The sequence below is a fragment of the Armigeres subalbatus genome, chromosome 2 (assembly GCF_024139115.2).
Source record: "Armigeres subalbatus isolate Guangzhou_Male chromosome 2, GZ_Asu_2, whole genome shotgun sequence".
Taxonomy (NCBI): domain Eukaryota; kingdom Metazoa; phylum Arthropoda; class Insecta; order Diptera; family Culicidae; genus Armigeres; species Armigeres subalbatus.
The window spans coordinates 27,430,298-27,446,400 of NC_085140.1; the positions used below are offsets into that span (position 1 = coordinate 27,430,298).

At 40.4% G+C, this 16,103-nt stretch overlaps 2 protein-coding genes across 3 annotated transcripts in view; one reads left to right on the forward strand and one right to left on the reverse strand.

Annotated features, from left to right (window-relative positions):
- Positions 1-16,103, reverse strand: part of LOC134218367 (serine-rich adhesin for platelets) — a 428,012-nt gene that overhangs the window by 297,282 nt on the left and 114,627 nt on the right. The window lies entirely within an intron of this gene.
- Positions 1-16,103, forward strand: part of LOC134214678 (uncharacterized) — a 28,181-nt gene that overhangs the window by 3,275 nt on the left and 8,803 nt on the right. The window contains exons 3-4 of the mRNA XM_062694001.1: positions 8,992-9,128; positions 9,567-9,620. Coding sequence (XP_062549985.1) covers positions 8,992-9,128; positions 9,567-9,620 — 191 coding nt within the window. The remainder of the gene's footprint in view (positions 1-8,991; positions 9,129-9,566; positions 9,621-16,103) is intronic.

Genomic DNA, 16,103 nt, shown 5'->3' on the forward strand with positions numbered 1-16,103 from the left:
CGGCTCTTCCCCATAAGGAAAAAGGAAAAAGAAGGAAGATGAAAAATAGAAGAAGGAGAATGAAAGAAAGAAGAAGGAAAAACTTTTCACTTGTCACTTCTCACTTCTCTCTTTTTACTTCTCACTTCTTACTTCTCATTTCTCAATTCTGACTTATCACTTCTAACTTCCCACTTCTCCCTTCTAATTTCCCACTATTTCCTTTCCACTTTTTCTCCCTTACTTCTCATTTTTCGCTTTTCACTTCTTACTTCTCACTTTTCACTTTTCGGTTGTGTTACCGTATTAGTTAACAATGAGGCAACGAGCTGACTGACGGACCAAATCAATCGGGGCGAATTCCTCGCGACAACACGAAATCCGGAGCGAGTTTGGAGAGGGAGAGAGAATCTAGGAGGAACGAGGAGGAAGGAGGGTTCGGGGAGTAGAACGAAGACTGACCTCGAAGCGAGTTCCAAAAACGGATCGTTCATGAAAAAACCCAGATTAATCCACCTAGCGGTGATGGTGCCTTTCTCGACCTTCGTAAAATGTGTTTGCTTGAAAGTAGATGAGCTAGTAGCTAGGAGTAAAAAAGACAAATTTCTTTGTCCGTTCTATGAAAATCAGATTATTTATGGCAAAGATATTGTAGATCCAGTTGAAAACCGAAAATCATATTTTGTCCCATTTCCGGATGTCGCAACTGTATCGCGAGTGGTGCCCGACTATGGCACAGTTGCGCACTACTCGCGATGCAGTTGCAACATCCGGAAATGCGAGAAAATGCGATTTCGCGGGACCTCGGTTCGGTTTTCAGCTTGATCTACAATATGCTAATAAGAATTTCGACATTTTTGTTTCATAACCCTGTTTTATTTCACCCAGTCATATATTTTAAGGATATCACTTTTGGATGTTAGTTGAACTGAAGCTCCGACTACACAAAAGAAAACGAAAATGTCATTCCCATCACGCGAGCGGAGGGCAATATTTGTTATGATATAAATCTCATGACCGTCTTTCTGCCAAACTCCCGTATGAAGTGGAGAGACAGAGACATCATCTCAGTTCGTCGAGCTGAATCGATTGATATATAACACTATGGGTCTCCAGGCCTTCTGTAAAAGTTTGGTTTTTGAGCGAACATACAGCCTTTTCGTATAAAAAGCCTAAAATGGTGTTTCGGCCATAACTTCCGATCCCATAGTCCGATCTAGCCAATTTTCAATAGGAAACAATGGGACAGGATTCTGTGTCGCATGCAACTTGTTGCGTGTGAATCGATTAAGGTTAGGTGTCCGAAAAATAGGTGACATTTTTTGTGATTTTTATGAAAAAAGGTATTTTGGTCATAACTTCCGATCTTATAGTCCGACCTGTCCAATTCTCAATAGGAAACAATAGGAAAGGATTCTGCGTCGAATGCAATTTGTTGCGAGCAAATCGGTTGAGAATAAGTGCCTGAAAAATGAGTGACATTTTTTACGCGATTTTTTTGTATGAATTTGTATTTTGGCCATAACTTTCGATCCCATAGTCCGATCTGGCCAATTTCAAATAGGAAACAATGGGACAGGATTCTGCGTCGAATGCAACTTTTTACGAGCAACTCGGTTGAGGATAAGTGTCCGAAAAGTGAGTGACATTTTTTACGCGATTTTTTCGTATGAATTTGTATTTTGGCCATAATTTTCGATCCCATAGTCCGATATGGCCAATTTTCAATAGGAAACAACGGGACAGGATTCTACGTCGAATGCAACTTGTTGTGAGCAAATCGGTTGAGGATAAGTGCCCGAAAAATGAGTGACATATTTTACGCGATTTTTTCGTAGGATTTTGTATTTTGGCCATAACTTTCGATCCCATAGTTTGATCTGGCCAATTTAAAAAAGGAGACAGTGGGACAGGATTCTGCGTCGAATGCAACTTGAGGCGAGCAAATCGGTTGAGGGTAAGTGCCCGAAAAATGAGTGACATTTTGTTGAGTAGTTTTGCGCACACACACACACACACACACACACATACACACACACACACACACACACACAGACATCACCTCAATTCGTCGAACTGAGTCGATTGGTATATAACACTATGGGTCTCCGGGCCTTCTATAAAAAGTTTGTTTTTGGAGCGATCATATAGCCTTTACCGTATACTTAGTATACGAGAAAGGCAAAAAAGGGAAAAACCCGCGCGTTAAGTGAAGTCATCGGGAACCACGGCCTTCCACCGATGATCCCGTACCGCTCGTAGTTGCCTTTCCCATCCAAACAGCCGGCTACGTGGTACCCTCGTTCCGTCCTAGGAATAGGAGACACCTTCGCCGTACTTGGCCTGCACTTGACTGGATTGTCACCATCCACTGGGATTTCACCAGCCCTATCCTGACCAGGGCATAGTCTGACTGTAATAAGTGCCGCATCAAGTTACCAGGTCGCCTGGGATACCTTAAGGGCCGTCTACAAATCACGCCTTGTATTGTCGTCATCCAGCTGGAACCTCGTTACCCTGTTTCATTGTCATCCGGTGGTGATAGACCGGCATCCACGACTCAGCTAGGCCCAGAGAAGCCTCAGTGCAGCATCATTACCAACAGTGACCTCTTGTCCTATTCGGCCGCAGGTCCTATTCACCTTCCGGCCGAGGGTACACGGTTCCAAAATTACCAGTGTCCTGACATTCGCAGGTCAGCCTCCGATGAGCACGAGATTCTACGCGTCCAACCAATACCCACACCCCGAGACCACCAGCCATGGACGGCCGGTCAGACGGTCGTGCTTGGTAGTTGTCTAGCAGAGTATCCCGCGACTACGGGACCACGAGAAATTATAACCTCCCGACCGTGTTGAACCGTCATCCGATCAACTGAAGGCTCCAAGCAAGTTCTACGTGTCCAACTATAACCCGGCTTGAAAGCGAACCCACTCTGGCTTCTGGAGCTGAGCCCTGTATTGCTGTAGCGGTAAAGGTAGAAGCAGGTAGCATGCAGACAAGATACGTCCAAATAAGCCGCATGGACCCCAACGTGTCCGATCGGCCAAACCAGAACTAACCCCTTAACCCTCTCTTTCCCACGACTTTTTTCAAAGATTTCAATAGGAAGGAATCACCTATGGAAAAAATGCTAGAACAAAAGTTATTTGGCATAGCTAAAATTAGTGGAAAACGAAAAAAAAAGTTTTTGATTGTAAATCAATAGTTACTTGTTTGTTTTCAATAGCTTCACTATTTTTACTCAAAATTAATTATATTTGAAGTCTAATGAAACCAAAAAGTTGTGCCAAATACTGCTTTTTGTTGTTGAAATAATTCGATAAATGTTGGAAGGTGCTAAATTGGATGGAGCTCTACAGCTACCATGGGAAGAAAAGGGTTAAAGACTAACCCTAAATCGACTAGACTAACCTCAAAATTTAATAAAAACATGTTATAAAATGTACTCTACATTTTCATTTTACTAGATTTTCCGCATGCTTGTTATCTCGTATTGATTACGTCCGCTTCCGTGTAGATAAGGTCCGTGTGTTCCCTCAAGCAGGTGTTGCGTGCCGATCCTGTGATAAGACCCTAGTGAGCTAGTGAGGAGGACGTTGAGACGTCCCCTCACCCCGAGTAGACGAAAATAGCTCAATAATATCAAATGTTGATAAGATAGAAAAATGGGATATGGACATGATTGATATAAGGAGATAAAAGATCAGACGACAATATCAATATTTTGTACTGAAATATAATAAGGATGTCAAGATATGTTATTTGTAATAAGTGATCGATATCAAGTGCCATTAGTTTGTTATTATCCATAGCATATCTTGATATTTAAATGCTATTACGGTGCAAATTTTTGATATTGTTGCCTGTTCTTTTATCTCTTATATCAATCAAGTCCATATCATGTTTTGTTATTCTGATCATGGCTTCTGCCCGGGACTAGCAGTTACAGTTATCATTTTCTAGTTCTCAGTTATCTCAGGAAATTATTTAAAATATCCCCCAGGAATTTCTTCGAAAATTCCTTCAGGACTTCCTTTGGAAATACTCTCGAGTACGCGTTTGCAAATTCCTCCAGGAATTTCGGAAATTCCTTCAGTGGTTCCTTAAAAATCCTACAGGAATTCCATTGGAAGTATCTTCAGGAAATCCATTGAAAATATTTCCAGAAAATCCATTGGAAATATTGACCTTTCCTGTCAACAATTTTTATTCGCTCAACCGTTTCTTTTTTAATTAGTGTAAAATTTTTGTCCCTGACGTCTGATTTTAAGGGCTATCAAATATTAAACCTGCTGTAAGAACCACATTTCTTGAACATTTCCTTCGCAACAAGTTACATTCGATCCGGAAATTTAAATCAAAATGTTCGTGCGACATCTCAAACTTCATGATTTCACAAAACAATGATCAAAATAAAATTGTTGGGGTCCTGGTCTACTCGGGTTCACTCCGGCCACATCGACCATAATCCAGGGAACCTCCGGAATGGCCATTTCTCAAATTGAGTCAAATTAGTCGTGTTACACCTCAATCTTCATGATTTCAAAAAACAATTATGGGAATGATATTTTAAAGATACCTGAGCCACTCGGGTTAAATTCAGGCATTATCCGGAAGATCTCCGGAATGGCCATTTCCTGATTTGAGCACCTGATTTGCGACACCCCAAACTTCATGATTTCACTAAGCAATAATCAAAATGATATTTTCAGGGTTTAATCTCGAGTTTAATCCGGCCCAGGAACCCCACAAAATATTATTCTTATCATTCTTTGTGAAAATATGATGTCACACCGTCACACGACCTGCTTTTTAATTTAACTTAATTTAGGAAGTGTTCATTCTGGAGGTCCGCCGGATTATGGCCAATGTGGCCAGAATGAACCCGAGTAACCCAGGAACCCTTAACCCTTGTCATAGTATGCATCGAAAATTGGGATCCATCCGGATCGCTTGAATGCAGCTTGTTGCGAAGGAATCAGTCAAGAAATGTGGTTTTTACAGCAGTTTTAATTTTTGTTAGCCCGGAGAGGTAGAGGAAAACTTAAAAAAAAATAAAACACTGAATCGAAAAGTGATTTTTTAGCTTATCCGGTTCACATGCACAGCACTTTTTCGGTTTTGGTTTTCAATTTCTAAAATAGTTAGAAGATTTAAAAATATGTGTTGTTTGGGAAAGTTGATTTCAAATATGTAGAAGTATTGTATGAAACAATAAAACGCTACATTTTTCATGGGAAAAGTCAACTACTTCAAAAATGTATCCACGAATGACACCGGGACGGAATTCACATAGAAGTTCCCGATGGTACTAAGGGAGCGAACGGAATTCCTGGAAGAATTCCAGAAGGAACTTATGAAAAAAATCCCGGCCAAATACTCCTGACGTAAATACTGGAGGAAAACTCAACGTTAATCCTAAAATAAATCATAATGAATTCCTGCAAAGACTCCTCAAGAAATTTCAGGAAGAAATCTGGATTGGAAATTGGAAATAGTGGAGAAATTCCCAACGGTATTTCTGGACAAATGACCGAGGTTTTTTTGTCTCTTATTTACGTGAATTTTTAAATTTTAAGTTCTTCACTCGAGGTTACTTCTGGAGTAATTACTGAATGATTCCAGGAGGAATTCCCAACGCAGTGCCTTGAGATATTTGCGATCGAATTTCACCAGGATTTTTCAATGGAATTCCTGGAAAAAATCCTGACGGAATTCCCGACAAAGCTTGCTAAATAAATTCTTTGAGGACTTTCCGAAAGATTCTCTAAAGGAACTCACGCAAAAATTACTGAAGTAGGGGAACAGACGGCTTTGGCAGGTTTTGGTCTATTATTGGCAGGGGGTTTTTGTCGACCGAATTTTATGAAATTTGGTCACAATATTCTTTGATATGCAAAAAATGTTTGGGCCAAATTTGAGCATAATCAGTCATAAAAACCCCCCCTGCCAATAATAGAACAAAACCTGCCAAAGCCGTCATTACCCCTATTTACCCACAGAATTTCTGTAAGAATTGCATACGAAGTGCTTGGAGGAATCCCTGGAGGATTTACCGATGGAAATGGTGAAATTCCCAGCGTAAGTCAAATAGCATCTTTGGGAATATCTTCAAGACTTCCTTAGAGAATTCGTCCAGGAATTGCTTCATGAAATCTCCTTAAATTTCATCCGGAATTTCTGTAGGAATTTAATTAATTGAAATTGATTGGCTTTTTTCGGTTTGGTTCATCGTCACCGAAAAAAGCCAATCAATTTCAATTAATGAAATCCATGGTGATTAGCTCAAACCAGTTCTGTAGGAATTGCTCCTGACACTCCTCCCAGATTTCCGTCATGAATATCTCTAGGAACTGCGTCGGGAGTTCATCCAGGAATTCCATTGGGAACTATTCTACAAATTCCGTCGAGAATTCCTTCAGCATTTCCAATGAAAAGTTCTTCAGGAGATCTATAGAGAATCCCTCAAGAAATTGTGTTGGTAATTCCATCGGGAATTCCTCCAAAAATTGTCGTCGGGATATTTACAAAGGAATTCTATTGAAATTTCTCCTGGAACTCTGACGCGAACTCCTCCAGGAATTTTGTCTGGCGCTCTCCATGAATTCCGTCTGGTACTCCTCCTCCTCCTCTACGAAATCCGAGTATTCTCCGTGATTTCCGTCGAGAACTCTGTTAGCAATTCCATCGGGAATTGCTCTAGTAATTCTCGTCAGGAATTTCCCAAGGAATTCTGCATTGAACTTTTTCTAGAACTCTGTCGAAAAGTCTTTCGGAAATTAATCTAAAAATTGCGTTGCATATTTCTCTGCAAATTACGTGAGGATTTTTTTTATCCACGCGGTCCGTCGAAACTCCTTCAAAAATTTCGTAAGAAATTCCACCAAGAATTCATTCAAGAATTCTTCAAGACATTGTGTAGGCAATTCTATCGTGTATTTTTCAAGAAATTCCATCGGAAATCGCTACTGGGAGTCGTGTGTTTCTTAAAAACCCTGATGGGAATTACTTCAGGAGTTATGATGGGAATTCGTTTCGGAATTCCGTAGCGAAGAAAGAAATTTGTGCAGGAATTCAGTTGGGAATGGAATTTCAGAAACTCCGTCGGGAAATACTCCAGAAATTCCATAGAGAATGTCAAAACCTCATCACATATTAAGCACGCCCTGCAGGCCGCACTCCTTCACACAATATGATATCAGCAGGACAAACAGTTCCCAGACTCTACGGCTAGCTAAGTATTCAACCACAAAATTCAACCCTTAATTGGAGGCCGCATGTTATGGGCAGTCCCGGTGAATCGTGTACTTTTGTGGAGCGCAGAGGTGCATTGGACGCCTCTTCTCAGATTTCAACTCACCATTTCGTAGACGTCACCTTTAGCATGTACTTGTTGGAGTCGCGCATTTTACCGATTGACCAAGGAAGGCGTAACTATTTTTTAATAATAATTCAAACAAAAAAATCCCATAAACAATCGACTGCTTATACTATGATCATTTCTCTTTGTCCTTGATTTCCAAAACTTAAATCTGCCAATAACATTCTTCACCCTATCTTCCATAGCCTGACCCTGTAAGGATTCCACCTCAATTTCTCAATCTGGCCGATATCAATCGAAGAGGTGGCACACGATTCCGGTTCGAAGCTCGCATCCACATACGCACACCGACTTCACATTCCAGCGCACTCAACCGAGCCGAAAAGAAATCCTCATGGCGTTATTTACGTTCTCCGCCGTCACCGCACGGCCCCTACCGGTAGTGGCAACAGTGGTGCTGATGCTGATGGGACCGGATCTTACCCCAGTGCACGGTTGGTTAGAGTTTGGATTTTCTTTTATCCACATAGCGACTTTCATTTTTTTTCTACCCCATCATATCTCATGTACGTACCTTCACGATGAACACGTTGGAAGGCGCGCTACGGAATGGGCGCAGTGCGAAGAGCTGGGCGGTCATCGTCGGGATCAGAGCGTGAGTGCTTCCGCCCGTCGTGCGAAAACGAAAGGGATCAGCATTGTTGGTTCTCTGTTGCCTTCAGATTCCGGCCGGCGTGGATCAAATTATATTATGGCGAGTGATTTTTGAGTGCGTTTTAAGTAAATTCTTATAGGATATCATCCTTTTCTTACTTTGTTTGAATGGGTGGAATGCTCTTTCAAGTGGGATATAGCTCGTTGTTATGGGGGTAACTCGGTAGAAAAACGGAAACTTTCCTTACAAGCAAACGAAGCGTGTGATTCTTTTAGGGACCGGATTTCATTTGATGAACTCAATATAAAACTTATTAATATTTTGCTTGGATATGCTCTGTTGCTCGGCTGAGCTTTTAAGGCTGACTCTTGTGAGAAATGAATAATAAATTTTTATTAGACTGTTTGAGATATAATATTCAGATACAAATGATTGTATAAAGGAGGAATCGAGACCTAATTTAGAATGCTTTAGGCTTTCATAGTGGGTTACCAGTTTACTTTTGTAAAATTGATTTCATGTTTTTCTTCCTTCCATAAATTACAGAATACAAAAAAAAGCAAAGGGTGGAGGATCTTCGGTATTTCCATGCACTCTTTGAATTTTCTTTCATAGACAATTCTTCGATTTTGTTATGGGAATTTTTAAAAAGTTTCCAAAGGAAGTTCTTCGAGATTTTCTCAGGAAATGTGTTGGAATTTCCATAGAATTTTATTTTAAAATTTCTATGAGACATTCTCTCGTATTTTCATGGGAAATCCTGTAAGTTTTTTTCATGGAATTTTTATGGGAAGCTCTTCGCAATTTCCACGGTATATTATTAGCATTTTTCATAGAAAACCCCGTTTTTATAATAATATCCGAATTCTGATTAAGGATGTCGTCCATAGAACTACATATGCCATGGTGACACACAATCTAATCTGAAGCAGATGTGCTACTCATATTCATCATCTTCATCGCCATGATAAGAATATATAGCTGATTCAATGTTCGCAAATAACGTTCGGAATTGCTTGTTTACTTGAGACAGGCCTCCGATGCTACGCTTGCAGTGTTACCGCCAATTCCGGAGACAACCGATGCATCACCGATCCGGCAAGCGTTGAAGGGCAGAGTGTCGTCACCTGTAATCGAAAGTACTGCACCATCCAACGACAGGAAATGATGGTAAGCTATAATCTCTGGAGGGTCGAAATTTCCCAGCCGTTAAATATTCAACCGGCAAATGAGAAAACATTATGTGCCATTATTATTATCGGGAAAAGACAATCACAAAGTTACAATCGATTCGTGAAGTAGGTCAAACAACAATTATACCGAGAAGAAACGAGGCACCAACCTAAGTAGGCTGGGCATAATAAAGAAACCCTGTTTCCTCAGACAGCTCAAAAAGAGTTTTCGGTGCCTACTTAGGTTGATCGACCGAAATGAGTTCGTCGGCAGACTCTGAATTTATTCTTTCTTTTTTTCTGTCGCAGCCTTCTCGTAGTTAGCTATGCCTATAACTTAATTGATTACTTTTTTCCGTGGAAGTCAAACCCTCCGTGAATGCCATCAAGGCCAATTTTTGGTAGGCTGTCTAAAAGTTATCCCTCTTTGTTGCAGGATCCACCCGACAAGGTCAACACATTCCTGCGCGGCTGCGAAGAGAATCCGTTGGTAAGTTTATTAACCTAGACGGGGAAATCAATAAAAGAGCTAGTGGCCTGGCACTAAGTGATAATTATCGTCACCATTAATCAAGCCATCGACAACTGATGCAGACTGATGTGCTACTCGATTGGTTTTAACGAAAGTTTTGGGCGCCATTTATCATTAATGCTTACCACTTTATTACCCCTGTGCGCATAAGACTGGCCCAGACTAGTATGGAGGAAAAGTTGTTAAATTATAAGGGGCATCGGGATTTCCTATATCCAATTTTTTTTTATGAGGTTTTAGCTAAACTATATGGAAAGATACACCTCCGTCACTCTCCCAACTGGGAAATTGAATGGCCACCGATGGCCACCTATAAAATATTGAATCCACCAGTTAAACGGTGATTGATTGAACATGTGTTTAGTGAGACATCTGTTTCTCTTTGGTATAAATGTTTACCGCATCAGCATGTAGTCTTAAGTGACATACAACTATGTCTTACTCCTTGATTCATGACCTATGAGGGAGGTCAGATTTTTTCTTTTTTGGAAAGATGTTTAATTTTGATACACATAGTTAAGTTTGCCATTTTAAAGTGTTTTTATGAGATATTGCGAAAAAGGTTCGGCTACCGGTGGGACTTGAACCCACACCATTCCGTTAAGTACACGAACGTATTACCAATTATACAACAGCTGCCCTTGCAAGAAGTTGTTCCATAACCAGCTAATAACGATGGGATATCAGTCAATTACCCGTATCCATCGAATCTGCGTTGGCAACATTTGACACCTTTTCTCTCTACCCAACTATGTGTATCAGAATTGAACAACAGTCGGTTGCGTTTAAATCACAAACATGTGCTTCCATTTGTCGTATTGAGGCGAGTTTGCTTCATTAATTAGAGTTTAAAAGCCAAACGGAAACATTACGTAAAGTTTAAATTATTTAACTTTGAAATAATGAACACGTTTACCCAAGTAACAATTTCCATGCTTGTTGGATTTATTTAATTCTTATAACGGATTTATGACAGCAATCACCATGGCTAGTTGCTCAGTTTTATTGGCACTCTTATTACTATCAATAAACCTCTCATAAATCTGCTGAAAAAGCCTCAAACGTCAAATTCCAATTGATTTTATGAGCTGCTCTACGGTTGTGATGAAGAGCGCAATAAGTCATATTTTCAAAGCTCGATAAAAGCCAAAATTTTTGGTCGTAATGTAGTCAAATGAATAACTGCAATAAGAATATTTGCATTGCAAAGAGTTTATAAGGGTGTGAAATAAGAGCAACATGTTTCTGATCGGAATTGATGATGGCCATATTGGAAAAGAAGAAGCATTTTCAAATCAGTCAAATTTATCGCTGAAATCCATAATTAGATAATATTTTCGTCGCGTAGAACACTTCTCCTGGTAAATGATTAGAATTGGAAATATATCAGGGTGAAAATCTACAGATTAAGTGGATATTTGCAATGTTGATATTTTAATTGATTCCAATTTATTGCGCTGAACTACATTATTTTGCCGGCGCGTAGTATAGAATCTTATTATTTACCTATCAGGTATCAGGTATCAGAACGTCGGCTCAGGAGGCACGTTCCCCTCAATTTGGGAGATTTGTGCCATCGCCTTCACTGGCCTTTCTCATCATTTACCTGACGGAAAAGGAAGTGAAAAGGGGAAAGGAAGAGGAAGTGAAGTTGGAAAAGGGAATGGAACCATTTATAGGAAAGCCAATTATGTAGACTCACAGCTAGGGACTAAAGAGAGGTGTCACAACAGAGGACGTAACAATGGACGACAACGACAAAGACAAAACACAGAGTGCACTATGAAAAACGCATAATGCGAATCCATATAGGTGACAATCATAAAGTACATTGTAAAAATCGCATAATGCGAATCCATATAGGTGGCAATTTGTTGAAAACTAAGTAAAACACATATTCATAAACCCATTCTTATTGAACCTCACGTTGAGATTGAACAAGAGTAGCCGAACCCGAACGTCAAGAACGAAACACAGAGTACACTGTGAAAAACGCATAATGCGAATCCATAAAGGTAACATACACAAAGTACATTGTAAAAAACGCATAATGCAAATCCATATAGGTGACAATTTGTTGAAAACTAAGTAAAACACATATTCATAACCCCACTCTTATGTAACCTCACGTTGAGATTGAACAAGAGTAGCCGAAGCCGAACGTCAAGGACGAGACACAGAGTACACTGTGAAAAACGCATAATGCGAATCCATAAAGGTAACATACACAAAGTACATTGTAAAAAAAATGCATAATGCGAATCCATATAGGTGACAATTTGTTGAAAAAAAAAACCTAAGTAAAAAAAAACATTTTCATAACCCCACCCTTATTCAACCTCAAGTTGAGATTAAACAAGAGTAGCTGAAGCCGAACGTCAAAGACGAAACACAGAGTACACTGTGAAAAGCGCATAATGCGAATCCATATAGGTGATATAGGTGACAAACACAAAGCACATTGTAAAAAAAAAATGCAAAATGCGAATCCATATAGGTGGAAGTTTGTTGAAAAACTAAGTAAAACACATATTCATAACCCCACACTCACGATGAGATTGAACAAGAGTAGCCAAAGCCGAACGTCAAAGACGAGACACAGAGTACACTGTGAAAAACGCATAATGTGAATCCATATAGGTGACAATTTGCTGAAAACTAAGTAAAACACAACCCCACTCTTATTTAACCTCACGTTGAGATTGAACAAGAGTAGCCGAATCAAACGTCAAGGACGAGACACAGAGTACACTGTAAAAAAACGCATAATGCGAATCCATATAGGTAACATACACAAAGCACATTGTAAAAAACGCATTATGCGAATCCATATAGGTGACAATTTGTTGAAAACTAATTAAAACACATATTCATAACCCTACTCTTATTTAACCTCACGATGAGGTTGAATAAGAGTAGCCGATTATCTCGGAGAAGTAAAAAGTCAACTACGCCAGAGCTCCGGTTAGCGCAGCGAGGGTTAAAATACTGTGAAGGGGGGCCTGGTGCTTCACAGGCTCCGTTTGCGGTTAGGTTCTTATTAGACCCCCCTAACCATTCATTCGTAGGCACGGTAAGCATAAAGCCGCATCACACCGAAAATTAGGGGTCACCTGTATGGTGGACTTTTACCACTGGAACAGGCAATCCGTAATGTTATTCTTAGCCAGATAACCAGCTGCCGACACCACACGGCTATCTAGGCTGTTCGTGGAGAGAAGTTGACATTGACTTTACGTCAACTCTCAATGTGGCCGAACAGCCCCGAAAATATATCAGGGTAAATGATTAGAATTGGAAATATATCAGGGTGAAAATCTACAGATTAAGTGGATATTTGCAATGTTAATATTTTAATTGATTCCAATTTATTGCGCTGAACTACATTATTTTGCCGGCGCGTAGTATAGAATCTTATTATTTACCTATCTTTTACCATAAAATCGAAAGCGCAACTTATTTCAATTGTAGAATACTGCAGATCAAACCTGAATAAATATTACTGTGTTGACATCCTCATCATAATTTTCATCATCAGCCCATTTTGTTATTATTTCTCCGTAATTTTGTTTCCCTTTTTTTTCAAACCAACATTTTTGACAGCTGCCGCAGCCAAATTCCCTTTTTTGCGGGTGGTTTAAAAGGGGTTTCCAAATACGCTTATGAGAGGTTTATAGTAGTCATCTAGAGAGGGCCACTTGGCAATATCTTACTCTTATAGTGGTCATCAGATGGTTGTCGTATAATAATGAGTTCTCGCTTAACTTTTCAAAAGGACCTAAGTAACATTTTTTTCATGAATTAATTTGAGTACTGCAATCGAAAGCTTTCCTGTTTTTCTGTTGATTGCGCTATTCAAATTAATTCATGAAAAAAATGTTACTTAGGTCCTTTTGAAAAGTTAAGCGAGAGTTCTATTATGAGTTCTTATCATTTGAAACTAACTTTTGACCCCGGGAGATACTGCTGCCTCAGAAGGGGGCTAGCCTAGACCCCGAACTGTTGGTCTAGAGCCAACGACAGCTCATGGGGTGGACACCAAAGGCCTCTTTTGCTCCCGGGTCCCAGGGCGTTGAACGGAGAGAAAGTTTTCGGCGAGAGGTTCTTTTAGTGAAAGAGAATACATAATTTTAATTACCTTTATTCAGAATACGGGGTGGACGAAAACGGGCAAAGCAAGGGGCTGACCGGTGAGTTATCCGGCTATTTGTTGAGTTGGCCGTATCCATGATGGTAAGTGCACTCTATGCGGCTTTCTTGCTGCGAAGCACACACTCCAGTGTGTTGTCGATGGTCGTTCAACCCCACATGGTTTGTGGTTAGCCCAACAATGGCGATCGACTGTAGAATTGATCTTCGTCGTCGAACTATGAAGGGGGGTTGGGGGGTGGTTGGGGTGGCGTGTCACATTGTTGCATTGTCGAGTCTGCCTCCGGAACTTGTACCGCATACACTTTATGGACGTTTGGTCACTACCGATTGAAATAGGCAGGCTTCTTCCTAACGCCTGAGTGGGCCTAATCATCGGACGGACAGTTGCGAGCACCGGCACGGCAGGATACGGATCGAGGTTGTTCACCGCACATGAGTATTGGGCTTACTCAACCGACGTTGTCAACGAACCGACACCAACTGTCTTTACGCACATTCCATAGCATCCACTCAGCACTTGCCACTACCACCCGACTTCTACTCGGGCACTCATCTTTATGTGCGTTTTCGGTTTTTGATCGGCTGGGCATGGAGCCAACTTCAGGGTGTTGTTCATCCCCAACTGCTTCAGCGACCTGCCCTGTTTCACCCACACCGCATTTGAATGAGCCGTTACAAGAACTAAAGCGATTTTTTACCAAGATTTTAATGGTACCGTTTAGGACGGTAACAAATTTGATCGTGAAAACCATTTCAAGAGTGGAATAAAACTTGAAATGTTACTTGGGTACGGACGCTGATGATAAGCAATTACCGATGCCATTGTTGCGATTGAACTGCAGTCATCATTGTGATTTGCACTTTGAATTAAATTATTGACATATCAATCCTCTCTTGTGAAAAATTATGGACCTGAAAACTCTAGCTGCACAATTCAAGCTGATTTGGTGCAGTAACTCATATATGACTGAATTTGGTTGTATATGAGTAAAAGAAACTTGTTTACAACATGTGTGCTGCTCGGGAAGCAATGAAAACAGATACCGCCATCGGGGGTGACAATGGGCCTGGGGGGTGAGAATAGGTCATCGCTCTCACCGGCAGCCTGGAGGTCGTAGAGCAAAATCGTTCAAAAAGGTCTCTTATGTATTAGTCTTCAATCCCTCAGCTCTTGAAAAATCATTGGAAACGCACGTGGTTTCCAAGATGGCTGATTTCTGGCCTTATTGTATTATCACCTTAATAATGTGCATTTCCAATCTTTACCAGCAACTAACCCAAAGTCAGAATGTTGCAAGAAAATTCCACTTCTGGCCGACGATATCCAATCGATGATTCACCGTCAAATTGCTGGAGAAGGCCACCTTGTTGATTTTATTTAGCAAACATTCGCCGACGCCTGCCGCAGTCAACAAGCGCCGATGTTTTGTACTAAATTCGGCTCTGCTCTTTTGTATAAAATGGAGGTCCAGAAAAGAACCGAATTATTTTCAACTAGTAGACCCGGCAGACGTTGTCCTGCATAGTAGGCGAAAATGCGCCTTTTGAGCTGCCCATACAAAGTTTCCACCAAAGTATTTACTGAAGGAGTTAAGAGAATTCATCCAGCCGTTTTCGAGTAATGCGGATACGAACACAGACCATTTCATTTTTATTATATAGAAGATAAAACGCTTTTCCAATCTCTCATAAAACCAAAATCAGAATTTAGAGAGAAAATTCAACCTGACTACTAATAACGCCGACGTCAGCCACTTGATAATTATTCGCCACTGAAACGCTATAGACGCAAACCATACGAATATTGTTTGCAGTGTCTCTCTTCGACGAGCGTGTGTAATTTCGCTGTCTAAGGGGCCGTACACATATTACGTAAGCACTTATAGAGGGAGGGGGGGTCTATCAATATCTTACGCCACATATAAATAAAAAATCATTTGTATGATAAAAATTTTACATGGGGGAAGGGGGGGGGTCGAAAAACCGAGAAAAATTGAATACGTAATAAGTGTACGACCCAATAAGTGTACGACGGCAACTTTCTGCCTGGAGACGGCGATGTTTTGAATTTTAAAGAAAAATTGTCTCGTCTCAACTCGAATTAAATGGCCCGATTTATTTTCAACAACAAAACCAAAATCATAATCTTGCGAGAATATTTCGATTCAAAGTTTTGGAATATTTTCTTTTCATAAAATGCTGGTCCTGTACCCGAGCAAAGTTTCAAAACAAATTGAAATCAAAATTTGCTGTCATGATGTCAATTATTTCATTACTCCAGTTGATATT